This window comes from Pristis pectinata, chromosome 8 (genome assembly GCF_009764475.1).
Source record: "Pristis pectinata isolate sPriPec2 chromosome 8, sPriPec2.1.pri, whole genome shotgun sequence".
Lineage (NCBI taxonomy): Eukaryota > Metazoa > Chordata > Chondrichthyes > Rhinopristiformes > Pristidae > Pristis > Pristis pectinata.
In genome coordinates, this window is record NC_067412.1 from 21609293 (window position 1) to 21631140 (window position 21848).

At 42.2% G+C, this 21848-nt stretch overlaps 1 protein-coding gene and 1 long non-coding RNA gene across 3 annotated transcripts in view; one reads left to right on the plus strand and one right to left on the minus strand.

Moving 5' to 3' along the window:
* pgap6 (post-glycosylphosphatidylinositol attachment to proteins 6) overlaps positions 1-10874 on the minus strand; it is a 32952-nt gene extending 22078 nt beyond the window's left edge. For both annotated transcript variants that reach the window (XM_052022265.1, XM_052022264.1), the window contains exons 1-5: positions 10685-10874; positions 4279-4456; positions 3801-4005; positions 2219-2352; positions 1864-2132 (exon numbers count right to left, since the gene is read on the minus strand). In XM_052022265.1, coding sequence (XP_051878225.1) covers positions 1864-2132; positions 2219-2352; positions 3801-4005; positions 4279-4456; positions 10685-10763 — 865 coding nt within the window. In that variant the 5' untranslated portion in view covers positions 10764-10874. The remainder of the gene's footprint in view (positions 1-1863; positions 2133-2218; positions 2353-3800; positions 4006-4278; positions 4457-10684) is intronic.
* Positions 10875-10931: 57 nt separating this feature from the next.
* On the plus strand, positions 10932-13583 carry LOC127573770 (uncharacterized). Its single transcript, XR_007956815.1, has 2 exons — positions 10932-11303; positions 13155-13583. It is a non-coding gene; the product is annotated as an uncharacterized LOC127573770 (long non-coding RNA).
* Positions 13584-21848: the final 8265 nt, after the last annotated feature.

Below are 21848 nucleotides of genomic sequence, written 5' to 3' on the forward strand. Positions count from 1 at the left end.
GAGTGCTACCAGAGAAGGTTTGGAACAAGGACTATTCCATGCAGGCAGTGAAAAGATAGGTGTAGCTAGGGGCACATGGCTACAACTTTGATTTGTAGGAAGTAGGAGGAGTCAAAAGAGACGTTGTTCAGGGTAAGACCAAGTTCAGCCAGGTGGATGAAAATGTTAGTGGAGGGGAACTGGTTGGATCTTTGTTGCAGGAAGAAGCAGAAGGTTTTAAGACCTTCCTGATGGGGCATGGGGGTGTATATAGACTAGAAATCCATCGTGAAGATGAGGTGGTGGGGTCCAGGGAATCAGAATTTGTCAAACTGGTGGAAGTCATGCGAGGTGTTCCAGATGTAGGTGGGAAATGTTGTGTGAATTATAGTAGATCAATATCTCCTAAATTTGGGCTGGTTTAGTTTTGGTAGTAACAGATCCATTATTCAAAATTAATTGCAGATGAGAAAATGTTCAATTCTGTATTACTAGCATTCTGCAACTCAGTAAAATTCAATGGACAAGTGTAGATTAATGAAGAAAAACCAGTATGGTTTTCTAAAAGATGTCAGAGGGTTAATGATGGCAATGTACCTTCAAAACACGTGGGATATAGTCACGCAATATGGATTTATCAGCATGACTGAAACCCATGAGGAAGGTATACAGAGGCATTTCTCATGGGACAGTAGACCACTTCTGAGTACACATTGGGCAGAATTTCACTGGCCATGCCAGTAGTTCTATTGGCATGTGTTGAGTTCAGGATTTACTAACAAACTCAGAATCTATACTGGGAAATTGTACTCAGATCCTGCACCAGGTCAGGCCAGGACCCCATTGAGTTCAAAAGGGATTCTGGGCCTGTAGACAAAAGGAAAGGTAATTTTTATTCATTATTTTGTTTTAGTTTAATGCTTTTCCAGTGAAATGAGGCCTCTGCATATGGCCCAGGAAATCTCAGGAATGCAAGAACCATGAGCAACAATATCCTGCAACAGGACCAGTTCAGCACAGTCTGACCCTTTAATAACTTGGACCTGCTGGGCACAAGTTTTGCAGGTGATATAAAATTTGGAAATGCAATAAATGGTGAGGAAGACAGTGATTCAAATATACATAAAAAAGTCAGTGGAACAGGCAGGCCTTTGCCAAGTGAAATTTAATATGGAGAAGTGCAAAATGATACATACTGGTAGGAATAATAAGGGAAGGCAATACAATCCAAAGTATACAATTTTAAACGGGATCCAGGAACTGAGGGTATATTTGAATAAACCTTTAAAGGTGGTAGGACAAGTTGAAAAACAGCTAAAAACATACCACACTCTGGGCTTTGCAAATATTATCAAAAGAGAAAAAGAGAGAAAGTCATGATGAAACTTAAAGTTTCAGCTTCAAGAGGAATATTGTGCCCAATTCTAAACACCAAACTTTGCAAAGAACATGAAGGCTGGATACATAAAAAATTAACTGGAAATGTTCTGAGGAATGAGGGATTTCATTTACAAAGATAAACCGAAGTGTAATTCTTCTCATAGCAGAGGAAGTTGCTCAGTGTGCATTGTCATAAAAAGCCCTAAACAATGTAAATAAATAGAAACAGTCTCACTGATAGAAGGGTAGAGAACTAAGGGATACAAATTTAAGGTTACTGGCAAAAAAACCAAAAGGTAACATGGAAACAAACTCTTTTGTTATGACACGGTAAGTAACAAGGATCTGAAATATAAACTAACTTCAAAATTCAATAAGTGCTTGAAAGGAAACAACTGCCCTTAAAGAGTTGGGACTAGCTTGATGGCCAAATTAGCTTCCTCCTCCACTGCAATGATTCTCTGACTGTAAACTCAAAAATTCTGATTCCAAAATTGAACACACCTGTTAAATAAGCTTCAATGTCAAAGGAGACAATCCAGTCATTGTTGCTGCTTTCAACTGTGACTTGCAACCATTTCATCCAAGGCGGAGAGTCCAGTATTTTTCTGCAATTTACACTTTCATTGCAATTTAGAATCTTCAAGTAAGAATTAGGTAATGAATTTGATCCTATTAATAGACGGACAGGACAAGCTTCCACAGCGTGGTTGTTGATAGTGCAGTTTGTTAGCTGAATGGCAAGTTCTGCAGTATTTTCAGGAATAAAAATTCTGAAGGGAACCAAAGCAGATAGTGTATTTGTGATCAATTTAGATCATTTAAAATTTACTATCTAAGGATGCTAACCAGGACTTACTTCAAGTGTGCAACCGGATGAAGAAGAGAAACAGTCATCCGAAGTGAAGTATTTGGTTCAAGAACAGGCACATTAATCAATCGCTGAACAAACATCTGTGGCTGAAATATGTAGGAGCACTTGACAGAGAAGCCCTGTGGAGAAAAATAAATGTTTACACCTGTAAATCTGATGTAGTCAAATATTAATAAATGAATGTAGTTACAGATTTGATGGCTCAAGGGTTAAACTACTGAAATCATAATCCAAAGGCTAGGATTAATAATTCTGAGAACACTGGTTCAATCTAAATGGCAATTTAAAAATCAGAAATCTGGAAGTGGAAAAAAAAACCTGTAAAAGTACAATTGCAATCTCACAGTTGTTGACTTCTAAACTTAAAAGGTGCCAAAGCAAATTACTACAAAGCATTTCCACCATTAATTTTTCAGAACAAAGTCATAAAATTAATGGTGATCCTGCCAACTTGCCCACTAAAATATTGTATGCCACTATTTTCTCCCACCAGAGTCATTATGGAGCAGTACATTTTAAGAAAATACAATCTTAATACAATGCACTTCATTATGTCACAGTCTCAAATACGTCATGGCTCCTACCACATTCCACTAAGAGGAGGACTGTCGAATTCTCTGGATTTAATAACTTCAAGATTGCATTAGATTTATAATTGGAAATTAGTGTATTAAATGACAGAGCAGAGTCAGTAGAATCAGTGCCTGTGGGACCCGCACCCAAGTGAATCAATGTCTGTCGACACGTTGTGTCTGTGAGACCCATAAGCCAGAGAGAGCCAATGTCAGAACTGTACTCCAGGGTGAGCTGGTGTGCATTTTTATTGCAGGGTCACAAGGAGGCAATGATATTCCCAGCAGAATGCAACAGATCTTTGTTTATGCAAGTCCCTCGGACAATGACATTACTGAGAAGAGAGCAATAGATTCTAGAAAAGAATCAGCAATCTACCACTGGCATTCTGATCTAAAAATAATCAGTGTGGGATACAGCAATAGAGATTGAGTTGAGCGAGTGGGACAAATTTTGGGAAAACCTGTTCAAATTCTGTATGGGTGCATCTATAGAAAAAGAATTCCAAAATTAGGTAATTATTAGTTTCACTTCTAACACGGGTGTTAAATTGCACCTCGATACCTGTGATAAGTCGAGACTGCACTCTTATATTTTGGTGCTTGGAAAGTATGCCAAGTCCTCTGTTAGAATACAAAGAGTCACACAACAAAAAAAATGGCAAAACAACAAAATGAAAAGATATACAAGTATGGCATGTTTTTTTTAAATATGCAATATAGTGCAATGGGATGACGAATCAACATGCAAGGCCATAATTATACTTTAAAAACTCAGTAAAGTGCTTAGTCACTGAGTATGTATAAAAAAAATCTTCTCCACAAGAGGAAAGGAAAAACAACTCTACAAATTTTAATGCCAAAACAGGATAAGCAGGAAATACTTTGAGCAGAATTGTCAATGAGAATCTCAAGCTGAAAGAATCATTCCAAGAGTCAACTTTAATTACTCCAATGTTAATGCTATGGTTTTTAGACAAAACTGTATACTATACCTTTACTTCAATTTTGCCATCATCTTTTGGTAGGTGTGCAGCTACAAACCAGTCACCTGGAACAGGTTTGGAAATGTTTAAGAAAGTATTGGTCTGATCGCTGGACAATGGTATAGTGAGGTTAAATGAAGGGAGAGCAACTGTGTTTATTCCAAACTTGGTTTGTAAAGGATTGATTACTGGAGGGGCACCTGCCCGAAAATGGCTGTTTAAAAAAAAGAAAGTAAATTAGATCAAAAAGTATTGTGCAAAAACTATTTACGCTTGACAATATATGTTGACCAAGTATGAAGCTGTATACAAAATTACAGAGAATGGCCTTGAAATATACATCTACATAAAATACAACTTTAATTATTAATATTGTGAATTCTTTCCTCAGTCTGCCCTTTCAAATTTATTGGTTATACTTCATTGTTACTATATTTGGACCTTATAAAACATTATTTTATATCCAAGTTTGCAAAATTTTACATACACAGTAACATTAATATTTTGGCATTCCGGTCCCTTTCCTTTCGAGGCTTGTAAAATCCATCTCATTAGCACAGTATTTTCCGGCACTTGGAAGACAAATAGACGTGCACTTCCATACCAACTATACAAAGAAAGTTTTTGTGGAGCTTGAGAGTAATATTCAGATACATAGGTTGGGCCTATTAAGACAAGGAAAACAGTTTATATGCACAAGTGGTTTAGATAATTTAAAATACACAGATATACAAGTAGTATTAACAAAATAGCAAAGCTTTTCACAGTACCAAAGTGGAAGTTTAAAAATATGTTCCTTTCCTAATTAAAATTAAATGCTTTAGATTTTACAAAGAAACCAAAAAACATGTGTTACGGACTATTGGTGAATGTCCCTTTAAGATAGGGCTGTGTGTGTGTGCACGTGTGTGCGCGCGCGGCGTGCTTACGTCAACAGAAGATAAAAGGATGTTGTTGAAGAAGTCAGTCGGAGTCAGTTAGAGAGAGAGAGGGAGAAGAGAGAGACACCAGCCTGCTAGTTTCTCTATCGACGGATGAGAAATAATAACTGTGTCTGTCACTACGATCCACGTATGGATTACTTGAAGTAATCCGGTGGAGTCCACTTTGTCATTAACCTGTGGAGGGAACCAGGTATTTGTGTGGACAGCCACGATTCAGATGCTTTTCAGGGTGAGCAAGTCACTACCGAGTAAACACTGAGGTGTTGTTTGGGTTCCATCGTGGAACATTTGGATTTCGTAATTACTCTCTATTTTCTTTCTACATCTACGTCTCATCTTCAGACAACGGTGGTTGTTGAAGAAGCCTGTGCTCATGTTTCACCTTATGGCTTGTTGACTGGAACTTTAAGAACCATTCCTGGACCTGGAGTTTGGGAATTTGCCACACACACACACACACACACACACAAACACACACGAGTTTAGAAACTGGGGTTAATGTTTAAGATTTTTACTTCTAACATTTTAACATTTTTACTTTTATTTTTCTTATTATCATAAGTAGCTATTAGTAAAGTAGTTTTTAACACCGAATCATGACTCAGTGTGTTTCTTTCGTTGCTGGTTCATAACACCTGCCAATGGAATATAAATACATCATCTTCAGTTATATAGAGCAGGTAACAATCCACACCATATCAAGGAAAATCTTCTTTGCACTGCACTCTATGCATTAATGTTTATCATATTTTTAGAAAACTATTACAATAAGATACAAATATATGCATTCTATATAACTAGGATCCCAATATCATTGGCAGCCTTTCAGATTATTTTACATTACCCCTTCCCAACTCTTTTTCCACTAAAGTGACAACTGCATTGGTGCTGCATTTGTGCTGGACTTGTCAATTTTATCACTTTTGCTACTAACTTCCTTCCTGCCCTCAAATTCACTTGAACTATTTCTGATATCTCTCCTTTATCTGAATCAGTCTGTCTCCATCTCAGGAGACAGATTATCCATCGATATCTACTATAAACCCACCGACTCCCACAGCTATCCTGACTACACCTCCTCCCACCCTGTCTCCTGCAAGTTTCTCCATCGCATCTGTTCTTAAGAAGAGGCTTTCCATTCTAGAATATCTGAAATGTCCATTTTCAAGAAACAGGGCTTCCCCTCTACCATAGCTGAAGAGCCCTCACTCGCATTTCCTCCATTTCCTGGTTGTCTGCTCTTACCACTGCCCCCCCCCACGCACCCCAGACAGAAGGCACCCATGCATCTTCACCTTTCACCCCACTAGCCTCTGCATCCAGCATACTATTCATTGCCATATCTACGAGCTGCGATGTGATTCCACCATCAGCCTCATCTACCCTTCTCCCCCACTTTTCTGTTTTCCGCAGAAACTACTCTCTCTGTGACTCACTGGTTCACTCATCCATCCCCAGGCACACCTCCCCATCCCCTGGCACTTTCCCCTGCAACCATCATAGGTGCAGTACGTCTCTCAACACCTCCTCCCTCACCACCATACAGGGACCTAAATAGCCCTTCCAGGTGAGGATCTCTTGCATTCAGTGCTTTCAATGTGGCCTCCTCTACATCGGTGAGACCAAATGTAGACTAGGTGACTGTTTTGTGGATCACACGGTCCACCTGCAAGGGCTATCATGAGCTTCAGACTACATGTCATTTCAACCCCCTTTCCCACACTGACCTGTCTGTCCTCAGCCTTCTCAGCTGCTATGGTGAGGTCAAGTGTACACTGGAAAACAACTCTTCATTTTCCACTTAGGTACCCTACAACCCAATGGTATTAACACTGTATTTTTCAAGTTCAGATAACCCACACACCCATGTTCCTTTCCCCCTGATCTACCTAGGTTCACTCCCCCTTTGTTCACCTTTTCCATCCCACCACTATATTTATTACCCTCCCCCACCTGACTCTATCTATTTTTCCCTTGCTGTGGCAGGGATAGAAACTAGATTAGATTTGTGGGAAAGATGGGTATGGGTTTGATAGTTGATCGAAGATAACAAAGTTGAGAAATAAATAGGAAAGGGAAGCAAAAATGTATGCATCTCTTCAAACACACTCTTCTTTTGGAGCAGAGGTTCCCAATGTTTTCTTTGTACTTTGTCTCACTTCAGAGAGAAAGCATTCAATAAGAAGCCACATAAACCATTACTGCACAAGAATGTACAAATTAGGGGGCAATATAGTAGTATTGATAGGGGAGTGAAAACAAAGAGTCAGAGTATCAACGGGTCATTTTTGGGTTGGCAGTCAGTAACCAGCGGGGTGCCAACACAGATCAGTGTTGGGGGCCTCATTTATTTACAATCTATATTGTTAGATGGACTGAGAATACTGCAGCCAAGTTTGCCAATGATACAAAGATAAGTAGGACAACAAGCTGTGAGGAGTCACTACAAGCCTTCAAAAGGATTATAGATTAGTTAAGTGAGGAGGCAAGAAGCTAGCTGATGGAATATAATTGGTATTGGTTTATTATTGTCACTTGTACCGAGGTGCAGTGAAAAACTTGCATACCGTTTGTACAGATCAATGGGAAATGCAAGGTTATCCACTTGGCATAGGAGAATGAAAAGAAAACTTATTTAAACAGTGAGAGACCACAAAATGTTGCAGTACAGAAAAGATCTGGGAGTCCCTGTACATGAAACACAATATTGCAGGGCATTGGCAAGATCACAGTTGGAATTTTGGAATACAGTGTAGTTTTGTTCTCCATATTTAAGGAAGGTCGTGCTTATGTTGGAGACAGTGCAGAGAAGGTTCACCAGCTTGATTCAGGGAAAGAAGGGGCTTGCGTGCTAAGAATCTTTGAACTGGTTGGACCTACTCACACTGGAAAAAGAATGAGAGGTAATCTTACTGAAGCACAAAGATTCTGATGAAGTTTGACAAGGTGGATGCTGAGAAGAGCATTTCTCTGTGAACTAGGGGACATAGTTCCTGAATAAGTGGTTGCCCATTTCAGGAAGATAGGACAGAACTTCTCCTCTCAGAGGGGCATGCACCTTTGGAATTCTCTATCACAGAGAGTTGCAGAGGCAGAGTCACTGAAAACATTCAAAGTGGAGATTGACAGACATTTAAATTAAAAAAGGCAATCAAGGAATATGAAGAGAGTGCAGAGATGTGGTTTGAGGCCAAGGCTAGATCAACCATCATCTTATTGAACCTAGTCCTGGTCTTGATTTTTGTGTTGTCTTTTTTTGCAACACTCCTCTCATAGCATTCTTGCTCTCAATGTCAACAAAAGAGCTGGTCATTGGCTTCAGGAAAGGGGGTGGTGTACATGCACCTGTCTACATCAATGGTGCTGAGGTTGAGAGGGTTGAGAGCTTCAAGTTCCTGGGACTGAACATCACCAACAGCCTGTCCTGGTCAAATCACGTAGATGCCACAGCCAAGAAAGCTCACCAGCGCCTCTACTTCCTCAGGAGGGTAAAGAAGTTTGGTTTGTCCCCTTTGACTCTCACCAACTTTTATTGATGCACCACAGAAAGCATCCTATCTGGATGTATCACGGCTTGGTACGGCAACTGCTCTGCCCAGGACAGCAAGAAACTGCAGAGAGTTGTGGACACAGTCCAGCGCATTACAGACACCAGCCTCCCCTCCTTGGACTCTGTCTTTACCTCTCGCTGTCTTGGTGAAGCAGCCAGCATAATCAAAGACCCCACCCACCTAGGACATTCTCTCATCTCTCCTCTTCCATCGGGTCGAAGACACAGGAGCCTGAGGGCACGTACCACCACACTTAAGGACAGCTTCTACCCCACTGTGATAAGACTATTAAACAGCTCCCTTATACAATGAGATGGACTATGACCTCACGATCTACCCTGTTGTGACCTCGCACCTTATTGCACTGCACTTTCTCTGTAGCTGTGACACTTTACTCTGTACTGTTATTGTTTTTACCTGTACTACCTCAATGCACTCTATACTGACTCAATGTAACTGCACTGTGTGATGAATTGACCTGTACGATAGGTTTGTAAGACAAGCTTTTCACTGTACCTCGGTACATGACAATAATAAACCAATACAATTTTAAACAATGAAGATTAATTTTCATAACTGCATTCTTCACCATTCTAACTTGGAGACTTTGAATCAGATCTAATCTGTTTCAGGAAAATGGGACAAAAACAGGAAAACTTCCTTGAAAATAACTGTACTTAAAACTTTAGTTGGTGATAATAGAGAAACAAAGACAAAGCACAGCATTGTTATGAGTGTGCATAATAGTACTGAGCCCTGAGGGCTGCAACAAGTCTAGATGCAAGATAAATGCTGTCAGAGGCACTTTGCAATGTTCAGAATCACCATTAGGCTACTACTATTTGAAAAGCAATTCTGCAATCTTGGGACTTTGGTGGACAGACTAATAGATTTTCCAACTTACTGAATGTTACTCCTAGTATTATCCAAAAAACCCTTTTATTTCACCTTTTTTAAAAAAATGTCGCACAGCAGTATAATAAGTTTTCCAGTGAACCCTGTGAGTTTAAAGGGAAACAGGAAAAATACAAGTACTGCATTCTCTGGCTCCAGCGACAAACCTACCCAGGCTCCTGACCCCCAGTGTTCCAGAGCCCAACCCCAGCCACATCTCTGACACACAGTCAGGAATCCAGCCCCAGCCGCACTCTGAACCCCTGGCTCTGGCTGCACACCCCACATGCATCCTGGACCCCTGGCTCACATTTCAGACTAAGGTACATGCGAAACCATCAGATTTCCAAACAATCAGATGCCAGACTATTGGAGCTTTACTATACAAGTCAGATAAATATATAAAATCATTCACCACCTATTTTTGAGGATACAGAGACAGGCCAGGGGCTCCAAGTTGGCCACTGGTTGTCACTTCACAGTCAACAATATAACTCTGTAGTCTCAGATCACAGAGGCCACCTCCCACTCACTCTCTCCCCTCCCCCCCGCCACATCTAAGGTGGCCAATGGCCAACCCCCACTAGCTCAAACCACCTCCCCACCCGTGTGGCCACCCCACCCACCACTCCCACAGTTTGCCAACCCCCACTCACTCACCCCCCTGCCCAGAGTGTGACCACACTCTTCATACCCCTCCGCCCACTGAGCTCCCTCTTCACATACCCCCACCCGCAGTGTGAGCCCCCTCCTCATGCCCCCAACCCAGTTTGACCCCTTTCTCATGCCCCCCTGCCCATTGTGACCTCCCTCCTCACGAACCTCCCCACCGGCCCACAGTGTGAACCCCCTCCTCAGGACCCTCCTGCCCACAGTGTGACCCCCTTCTCACGCCCCCCCCACCCATTGTGACCCCCCCTTCCTCACAACCCCACGCCACTGTGAACCCCCTCCTCAGGACCCCCCGCCACCACTGAACCCCCTCCTCAGGACCCCCTGCCACTCTGAACCCCCTCCTCAGGACCCCTCGCCACTCTGAACCCCCTCCTCAGGACCCCTCGCCACTCTGAACCCCCTCCTCAGGACCCCTCGCCCCTCCGAACCCCCTCCTCAGGATCCCTCGCCACTCCGAACCCCCTCCTCAGGATCCCTCGCCACTCCGAACCCCCTCCTCAGGATCCCTCGCCACTCCGAACCCCCTCCAGGACCCCCGCCCCTCACCGCCGCCCACAGTGTGAGCCCCTCCTCAGGACCCCCCCCCCCCCCGCCCACTATGAGCCCCCTTCTCCCCTCCCCACCCCTGTGACGAACCCCGCTCTCCCGGACTAGTCACTACAGGACGGTTGGCACTCAGACGCCGAGCGCTGCCAGCCCGACCCCGTGTCCCGGGGGGAGGGAGCGATCAGGTTCACCGGGGGGGAAGGTAATAAGATCCCGAGCGGACCCGCCACCATCGGGTCGGGTAGCTGCCATGCTGACAGCGCTCCGCCGATCGCTCCCTTACCAGCCAGCCGAGCCCAACCGTCCTCCAGCATCAGCCCGAGGAGGCCCAGGAACCAGCACACCCCCCGCTGCGGCACCATCGCGGTGACCGACCGTTGACTCGGCCTCGCCGCCGACTTTCCTCCTTCCGTGCCAGCCGGCTCCCCTGACGCAGGAGGCCCTCTGACGTCGACGGGGCTGTGTGACGTCACGCCGGCGTGCCGTCACCGTGGGAGCACCTGGCGCACGATGGGCGCTCACCTGACGCCGGCCGCACACCTGAGCACCTGCGGGGCCCGCGGAGCTTCTTGCGTTTGTTCGGTGATGGAGCCTGATGTCAGGTCAACGAACAGAAATGCTGCTAGATCTGTGTTTCCGGCGTGTTTCATTAAAACAGTTAGTTCTGGGTCAATAAAAAGTCAAAGTTTAATTAAGTGGCGTCATTGACCTCATTTATTAAATCACCTGCCACCTACAGCCCTGAAACTCAGTGGGTGGGAGAGCAACAGTGAAATCAACCAACGCCGAATGCTGAGTGGAAGTGCTTTCTGCACCTTATTCACACAAGGCTATTCAACCTGTCTGGATCTGTGGAGGTGCAGTCGGGACATGCATCCTTGATTTTCCATGGGCCTGCTTATGTAAGTATTATTGGGCACTTCATTGCCCAGTGGAGTGCCCAGGGGGTGGGAGGTGTGAGGAATGGGGTCACTGTGGGCGGGGGGCATGAGGAGGGGTGTCTCACGGTGGGGGTTGTGAGGAGGGGGGGGGTCACACTGGGTGGGGAGGTGTGAAGAGGGGTCACACTGGGGGCGTGGAGCGTGAGGAGAGGGGTCACTCTGTGGGGGTGGGGGGGAGGAGGAGGAGGAGGAGGAAAATGTGATTCTTCAACAGGATTATTCAACTCAGTTGTGAAAATGACACATCTACATACTTTGTAGACCTGCCCAACAAGTTATGGCAAGCATGCATTATTTAATGGAAACTTTTCTCCATTAAATTGATTACTTTGTCTACAGTTGCAATGTTTAAAAAGTTTACAAAAGGGTTTTGAAGGTGGAAGAATTTTCCTGTGCTTTGTGTTCAGCACTTTTTTTAAATGGATGTTCTGCTGCGTCTTCTATTGTTACATAATTTTGAGGCACGACTACAACGAGACGGCAGCAAGGAATAGTACACAGATGTATATTCTGGTAGCGGAGGGAACTGGAGTGATGGCAGCAAGGAGCTCTGAACATTTAGTATTTTTGGGAACTTAATGTCATCCCTGAAGTTCATTAGGAGTAGTGTACAAGATTCCTGTACTTCACAATGGTGGTGTCACAGAGCAGTGTTCCATATCACAGCATAAACCAGAAATCAGAACAAGGTATGGCTTCTGCTTCTTTTGCTACCTGGTGATAGTTGTCCTTAAATTTCTAAGTAACGGACCATTCAGTGGTACAACAGGTGACGTAAATGAAATCATATAGTTTTCTGTCCACTGTAGCATCAGGGATATGATACTGTATTTTAAGTGAAATCAATCCTTGTTCCCACATAGGTTGCAAAATACTGCGGGATTCCCTTGGATTCAGCCATCATGGACTGTGCACACAGTGTATTGTGTAATGAAGAGGAATATACGTAATGATGTAGTGATTTCACTTGTTGGGTCTCCCATCATAGGAAGTTGTGCAGGAATGTGTTCTGTGTGTTGATAGCAGTCATGATATCTCTCTGTAGCATGTCCTCAACACTTGCAAGGAAGAGTGCAGTATGTTAATGGTAGATTAATGCAATGTTTTTGAGAGTGTGCCTGTTAGAATAGAATAGTGTGAATGGTATATGGAAGATAACACAGATGGAGGGGGTGAGGGGAGAGGTAAGGAAGATGGTAGAACATGTAGGTGTGAAAGGAGGCAGGGTGAAGTGTGGCACAATGAACGATCATTTTGGGAATCATTGAAGGAAGATTTGGTGCACTGACTGGAAAATTTTAAGAGATGGAACCACACAGACAAAAAATAACGAAGGGCTGGAAGAATGATTTGAAGCTCCACACAATGCAGAGCTAATCAGAAAATAATTATTGACAAGGATTGTCTTATTCTATTAACCTTTGTCAGGCCATTAAACATTTCTATTACCATAGCCATGTATTTGTCTCATCACAAAACTTAAACTACACATCGATTTCATGAATTTTCCTTCCTTCCAAAATCTAACACCTGGCTGGAGAGGTAATCACTTCAGCATTGTACTCAGAGAATTGCTGTCATTCAAATGAGAATTAAACCAATGCTCTCTCAAGTAGTGAAGATCCTTGGTGTCCTGGTTAATATTTGTCACAAATTAACACCACTAAAAACTAGTCATTATCATTTTGCTGTACATGGGAGAGTGCTAGATATGAACTGACTGCAACATTTCCTACAACACAACAGTCACTGCACTTACAAGCACAATATTCCCTTTAGCAGCTACCTAACAGAGGACTCTCTGATTTATAGGCTGTTCCCAGGGACAAATACCAAGACAAACATCAACTGCTGCTGGAAGACTGGAAGATCATCAACTGCGTGAAAGACGCATTTTGGTATACGGGAAACTTGATGGTATTCCAGTGCAGAGAGATGTTCGTAAGCAAAGCTGCCAGCTGGTGCATTCCAGGATGCAGGACTACATGTTGAGGGATGCACTGTTGTGAAGGACCACAGTTTGGGGCCTTGCTGCCACTGAACACCAAAGTGCTGGGTCCTGTGTAACAACCTCTCAAACACTTAAAGGGTTCATTGTTTAACATGAGTGGCATTGCTGCTTTGTAAGAGTATGTATTGATTTGATGGCACAATGAATGTAAAGAAAGATATGCACTGATTGCATTGCATTTCTTGTATATATTTTTATGGATAAAGTATACTTTTGAAATTAAAAAGAAATCTCTTGCTTTTTTTAGATGTTGATAGGCATTGCAGTATTTAATCCCTTTGTTTTAGATTTCCATTTTGTACTTCTGATTCTCTAGAGCAGCTATAGTTGGATTTTCCAGAGTTAAACTGTTTCATTTGTCCTTGTGTCTTGGAAAAGTTTTCATTGTAGTGCATTACATGTTTTTTTTTGAATAGTTTAATAATGATGTCTGTGGGAGAACCAATGGATATATCAATCTAGCAGATAGACTTGACCAGATAATGAGCTTTTACACAGAGTACTTCAGTATGGAGAGAAATGTCATCCAACAACCATCCTTAAACTACTTCCAATTTTCTTTTAACCTAATTAAAGATCCTATTTCATATTTTAAAAATACTCCATTTGTCCACTAGATGGCAAAATACAGCTGCAGTATATTCACATAATAGGTTGGAATTATTTGTGAATAAGTCTGCAGTTTAGAAGATACTTTCTTTCATAAGTTGGTACTTAAACTTTTATTAATTTCAAAGTTATTTTCCTAACCACAGTATAACTTCAAAATATTGTGGTGAATTCTGTACCTCAAGTCCAATTTCCCACATGAGACCAATATCCATTACTTCCCTTTTAACATCAAATAGGCTCAATGACTGACAAATTTTCTTAAAACAACTAGAAAGAAAAATATATCTAAAGATAAACATAAGTTTTTAGAATCACCTCCACACAAAGATTGACCTGCAAAGTTACCTGAATCTCAGCTCCACTTCCCGAACTTGTGACCTCTGTCACCAAGGACAAGGCCAGCAGGTACGTGGGAACACCCCTATATTCAGGTTCCCCTACAAGTCACACACCATCCTGTGTTGGAAATATATCACAGTTCCTTTATCATCAACTCTGAATCCTGAAACCCTGCTCAATAGATATTGAGATATTAAGGGAATAAAGGGATTTAGACAATAGACAATAGGAGCAGAAGTAGACCATTCGGCCCTTTGAGTCTGCACCGCCATTTTGAGATCATGGCTTATCCTCAACAATCAATATCCTGTTCCTGCCTTGTCCCCATATCCCTTGATTCCCCTATCTATAAGAAACCTATCTAGCTCCTTCTTGAAAGTGCCCAAAGAATTGGCTTCCACTGCCCTGTGAGGCAGTGCATTCCACAAATTCACAACCCTCTGGGAGAAGAAGTTTTTCCTCCCCTCTGTCCTAAATGGCCTAGCCCTTATTCTTAAATCATGCCCCCTGGTCTTGGACTTCCCCAACATCTAGAACATATTTCCTGTCTCTATCTTGTCCAATCCCTTAATAATCCTGTATGTTTCAATCAGATCCCCTCTCAATCTTCTCAATTCCAGCGTGTACAATCCCAGTCTCTCCAACCCCTCAGCATAAGACAGTCCCGACATCCCCGGAATTAACCTCGTAAACCTACGCTGCACGCCCTCTATAGCCAGGATACCCTTCCTTAACCCTGGAGACCAAAACTGTACACAATACTCCAGGAGTGGTCTCACCAGGGCCCTGTACAAATGCAAAAGAATCTCTTTGCTTTTGTACTCAATTCCCCTTGTAATACAGGCCAACATTCCATTAGCCTTCATCACTGCCTGCTGCACTTGCTCATTCACTTTCAGTGACTGATGAACAAGGACTCCTAGATCCCTTTGTATTTCCCCCTTACCTAACTCCACACCATTCAGATAATAATCCACCTTCCTGTTCCTACTCCCAAAGTGGATAACCTCACATTTATCCACATTAAACTTCATCTGCCAAGTATCTGCCCACTTACCCAACCTATCCAAATCACCTTGAATTCTCCTAACTTCCTCTACACATGTCGCACTGCCACCCAACTTTGTATCATCAGCAAACTTGCTAATGTTATTCACAATGCCTTCATCTAAATCATCAACATAGATCGTAAACAGCTGCGGTCCCAGCACCGAGCCCTGTCGCACCCCACTAGTCACGGCCTGCCATTCTGAGAAACATCCATTCAGCCCTACCCTTTGTTTCCTATCCGCCAACCAGTTTTCTATCCATGTTAATACCCGCCCCCCAATTCCATTTGGGGTAAGTAAAAAAAAATCATGATCTTATTGAGTCGTGGAGTTATCATGAGGGGCCAAATGACCTACTCCTGCTACAATTTGTTATGTTCATAAAATTATTTTGGGAGCACCTTCACCAGAAGGACTGCAGCAGTTCAAGAAGGCAGCCCTCAGTCACCTTCTCAAGGGCAATTAGGAATGGTCCATAAATGCTGGCCTTGTGAGTCAGGCCCACTTCCTAAATGTGAAGACAAGTGTATAATTTTATTCAGCCAGATTGTCTAAGGTGGTTCTTGCTGTATATTGTTACCATTTTGAAGATCCATACCAGCAGAGAGAAAAAGCTTCTGAGAATATGTGGCACAGGTAGCCTGAAGCATTGAAATATCTATCAATTCAGATGAAAGTTGAAAGGTTTCCTATGCCAAATGAAAAGAGAGCCTTCCACTTACATGGAGCTTTCCACATCATCAGGATGCCCAAAAGAATTTATGCATTCAATGAAGGCAGAGGGCTGCTGAGAGCCACTCGCATTATGTTGGGTCTGCAGTCAAGAATAGACCAGACAAGGTAAGGAAAGCAAATGTTCCTCCTCAATGGATATTTATGAACCAGAAGAAGGGTTTACAACAATTTCAGTAGTTTCACAGTCGCCATTACTAGTGCCAGCTTCTTAACCCAAGATTCTTAACTGAATTTAAAATCCCTCCACAATGCAGAGAAGGAAGATTATGTAGTGCAGACAAGCAAAGACTTTCAGAATGCCTCATTGCTGGCTATCTCGGTGGTACTAGAAGGTAAGGTAGGCACACCCTCTTCCCTGGCTGACTGAAGGAAGAAGATTGCCAGTGAAACCAAGGAAGTAATACTGGAGGTTGCCATCAGAAGCAGCCAGTGGACCTTAGTGTCAGTTTCTTGGATCCAGTGCCAAAGCTGTTTAACTACCTCAATAAATCAGAAAGGTTGAGCAGTGTAGTAAATTCATCCACATTCTGATGAACTCATCACTCCAACCTCCTTGCTCTGTTATCTTAAGTCCATTGATAAGGTAAGATTTCTTTATTAGTCACATGTACATCAAAACACACAGTGAAATGCATCTTTTGCGTAGAGCGTTCTGGGGGCAGCCCGCAAGTGTTGCCACGCTTCCGATGCCAATGTAGCATACCCACAACTTCCTAACCCGTATGTCTTTGGAATGTGGGAGGAAACTGGAGCACCTGGAAGAAACCCACACAGACACGGGGAGAACGTACAAACTCCTTACAGACAGCAGCGGGAATTGAACCCAGGTCGCTGGCACCGTAATAACATTATGCTAACTGCTACACTACCATGCCTGCCCAAAAAATATGCACGTGAGATGTGTCATTCTCCAGATATTATCACTTTGCAGGTAAACCCATCCCTTTCTTCTGAACAGTGCCATCTGTCCAGTAACCAATAATATTGAACCTCATCTGTATACAATGTTATCCTCTCCCTTTGCATTACTAGCAACAAATGTTTTTCATGGTTTCAACATATGATGACTCTGGTCTCCTTTCCTTTCTTCCAGAAGAGAGTACAGACCACCTGTGAGAGGCAGAGAACCAAAAGTGCTCCTCCACAGATCTTAGAAGTTGCGGAGAAGGCCTGAAGAATAATGGTGGTATCTGAGTGACTGGCCATCAGAGACAAAGAGATGGGGGCTCACTGCCATCTGATAGATCCTAATGGGGGAATCTTCAAGTTTGCTGCCTGCCTTTGGACCATGTTGTATCCTGGGCACCACTAGGAAATTGATTCCCACCACATTTGGTATGGCGAAATGCAGTGTAGGGCCTGTACCAGTACAACGAACCATCTGCACTTACACAAAGGCCTTGACAGGCTTTGAAGGCCTGGCCCCTGTTCCCACTAATCCTCCCGCTCACCAACTATCAAAGTGTTCACTAAAATTGAATGTTTATGACTCTGTCAAATACAGTGGGAACTATTCTTTAAAAAAAAGTAAATACATTTAAATTAATTATTTTGTTTTCTAAAATATGGCACTAAACACTTAAAATTAAAATGATGACATTTAAATTAATAAGGTATATAAAATCAAGAGAGGCATAGATAAGGTAAATAGCCACAGTCTGTTTCCCACGTTAGGGGTGTCTAAAACTATAGGACATTGGTTTAAGGTGAGAGGAAGGAGGTTTAAAGAAGATCTGAGGGTTTATTTTTCTCACAAAGAGTAATTGGTATCCGAAATGAGCTGCCAGAGGAGTTGGCAGAGGCAAGAAAAGTAACAACATTGGTATTTGAATGAACAAGGCAAAGAGGGATATAGAATTAATGCAGGCAAGTGGGATTAGTATAGATAGGCATGATGGTCGGCATTGACAGGCCAAAGGGCCTGTTTCTATGCTGTACAACTCTATGGATCTAAAGAAATTAAATAAAATAAATAACAACTGTTTCTCTGATTTATTTCAATGGGACGGCTGTTCTTTTATCAGGTTTAGCTTCCAGAGTTTGGAAACTGAACTGCGTAGTTTACAAATGTAGCTCCAATGCTGGCTCTCACTGCCAGTTCTGTGAACAAACCTTTCCAAATGTAACTCAGATAAGTACCTGTCAATCTTTGCCTGCCAACCCTCCAAGGCTACTATACTCTCACCTTGCTCTCTATGGCAAGCTTCAGGAAGTTCAGGAAACTTGTGAACATTCAGCTATTTTTTTACTAAATTGAACTTGGCTGTTTCAATTGGGTTGTTTGCTGTAATATGGATATGGAAATCATTGGGCTGACAGCAACTTCCCAAACATTGTCAGTTTTAGTGCACTTAAACTCCCATCTGCTCCCAAAGCCAGCCACTCCTAAGGATTATGTTATGTTCCATAAATATCTGTTGTTTCTTTGATGTACATTTGTATTCCTCATGTATAAATTCACCTTGTACTTAACCTCACGCTGTCCTTCACAAAGGGCATGTTGAATGCACAGTCCACAAGCTCACCATGCCTGTTCTTTGCTTTCATCAATGAACACTGGATTTCTGCTCAGGTTGGGCATCCGAATTTCCAGACTTCTCTGGGCTCATTTCATCCCCATATTACATGACAATGTTCAGCTGCTGCACATGAAATATGCTATTCAGTTGCTTAAGATTTAAGCTAACTTTATCCATCCAAAAACTCAATCACTGTTGTTAACTTGCAATGATCCTACTGTAGGTAATTTTGCTACATGTAATCTTGACTAAAAATTCTAGCCTGCACTGTAGTCCATTTCTCACCACTCCAGGAACTGATGGGAATCTTCAACTTTACCTCAGTTTTATATCCAGTGACTGACCTTCATATCCAAATATTCCCTTCATATTCCCTTCAAAAGGTCCAAATATGACCTTCATATTCCCTCATTTTTCATTGTTTACCCCTCCTCTTCTCTCCTGCCATCTTATCTGTTTTTGTTTCTCATTCCTCTGCCCTCTCAAATCCTTATCCTAACACTTCAGCACTCCTCAGACTTACTGAACTAGTGCACCTTGACCACCCCCCACCCGGATAGGCCTGAAGCTTCCCTTTGTACCAACCCTCATAACCTTCAAAAGACCCATCAAAATACTCACCCAACTCCACCCATCTCTAGCCCTCTTGGTAAACCATGCATTTGTTACCTTCAGACTCCAATGTTCTCTTGACCAATCAGTGTTTGCTATACAGATGTTTATTTTGCTAATCTTTTGTATTAGTTATATATTACACCTAGTAAGTGGTTCTCAGATATATAAAGAATAAAGATTTATCATCAGTGAAGGAAATCCTGGTGGCCAAAGTATGGAACTTGTAGCAGAGCTTCTGTACTTAGTTGATCATGTAATTTATTGTTGTTTCTGAGTTTTGACATTTGTAGCTATTTATTTTCATCTTACAAGACAAATGGGATGTAATTATGCAACACCATGTAACATGCAACATAGAATAATAATAAAAAGCAACTTTTATTGGAACAATTAACCTCTCAAAGCTGAAAATGTTATCAGTATTTGAGTGACAATGATTGTTGGGAGACAGGGCAGGACAAATAATTATTTTGTGAAAAATGATAAGTATTGATAACCAACTGCTATGAGATAGGATAGCACATGGCAGCAAAAACATGCATTGACTCCATCTACTGTGTTCTGATTCCAAGTGCAAGGCTACACAGAGATGCATATGAAAGTCAGACGGAAGAATAATACCACTATTTTACCTCCTTGTGGCCATTCATTTACTATGTAGATGACCAACCTGATCATTTAGCCAGTCATAAGTCTAAAAACTTCCCAGTTAATAATATTAAGGGACTACAGGTAGGAAAGAATTTAATCAATCTCATCATTAGTCCCCTTGACCTGATGGCCTGCATTGTAGGGTCTTAAATGAAATTGTAGAAGAGATAATGGGTTCTTATCTATCAAAATACCCCAGGTTCTAGCAAGGTTCCAGATGACTGGACAACCAGAAATATAACACAACTATTCAAGAAAGGAACGAGACTGAAAGCAGCAAGCTACAAGCCAGTTAACCTAATATCTAACATTAGGAACATGCCGAATCTATTATTTAGGAAGTGACAGCAAAATATTTAGAAAATCATAAAAATATCAACCAGAGACAGCTTGATATTTGCTACAGTATTTTGAGGTTGTTAAAAAACAGGGTGATTAAAGGTGAATCAGTGGAAGCAGTGCATTTAGATTTCCAGAAGGCATTTGCTAATGTGCTACATAAAAGGTTATGGCACAAGAGTACTCAAAATTGGTGTAGTATATTGGCATAGATAGGGAATTAGCTAACTAACAGAGTTGGAAGGAATGGGTTGTTTGGATTGGCCATTAGTAATTAGTGGGATGCCACACGGACTTGTGCTTGGGCCTTAGCGATTTACAATCTAAGAGGGATAAGGGGATTGAGCGTTCTGAATGATATAAGGATAACTGGATCAGCAGGTTGTGAGGGAGATGCAAGAGCTTGCATAGGGAGAGAGGTACATTAAATAAGTGGACAAGAAGATGGCGGACGGAGTATAATGTGGAAAAATATGAGGTTATCCACTTTGAAAGGAAGAGGAAAAAAGCAAATTATTATTTAAACAGGGTGAGATTACAAAAATATTGTAATAGAACAGGATCTGGAAGTACTAGCGTAGTACAAGGCATGAAAGTAAAGCAGATAATTTGGAAGGTTGATGGAATACTGGCCTTTATTGCAAAAAATATGGAATATAAAAGGAGGGAAACTTCAATGCAACATTACAGGTCACTGATGATATGCACCTAGAGTACTTCCATTCTCCATATTTAAGGAAGTATATATGTGCTTCAGAGGCAGTGCACAGAGGGTTCTCCAGGTTGACTCCAGGGATGAAGATGTTGGCGTGTGAAGAAAAGTTTGAGCAGCTTGGGTCTACACTTATTGAAACATACAAAGAAAACTGCAGATGCTAGAAATCTGAAAGAGAATCAGAAAACTCTGGAAAAAGGCCACCACATCTGTGGAAAGAGACACAGCCAATGTTTTGGGTCTGTCACCCTTTCACTGGGACAGAGAGAGCTGCAAATTAGTTTTCAGCAGGAGAGAAGGTGGAGTAGGGACGTGTGAAACAAATAGAGAGTGTCTGTGACAGGATGAATCAAAATGACTTAATGGCAGCAGTTATCAGCACATCTAAGCTTCTAGGTCCGTGTAATGAGTTGTTATTGGTAAGGTGGTGGGGCCTGCACAGCAGGCTTATGTGAGTAGGATAAGAAAAATTGAGCCAACAGAAAATGGAAAAGGTTGGAGAAGGTGAGGGCAGCATCTGTGGAAAGAGAAACAGTGAACATTTCAGATGAAGAACCCTTCATCAGACCTGAGAAAGACAGAAATGTTAGTCTGTGTAGCAGCAAAATGTTAGTCTGTGAACCACCTTGTCAATCCCCCTCAGAACAAAGGTTGGCAGGGTGGATGCTGAGAGAACGTTTCCTCTAGAGGCTATAGGCTATCTAGAACTAGAAGGCATAGTTTCAGAAGAAGACAAAGAGAAATTTCTTTTCTGAGTGTGTTGTGAATCTTTTGAATTCTCTACTCCAGCGATCTGTAGAGGAGGAGTCACTGAATGTATTCAAGACAAATATTGGCAGATACTTGATCTCGAAAGGAGTCAAGGGGTGTGGGGAGAATGTGGGAAAGTGGTGTTGGGGAGAGAACAGGAAAGTTGGCCAA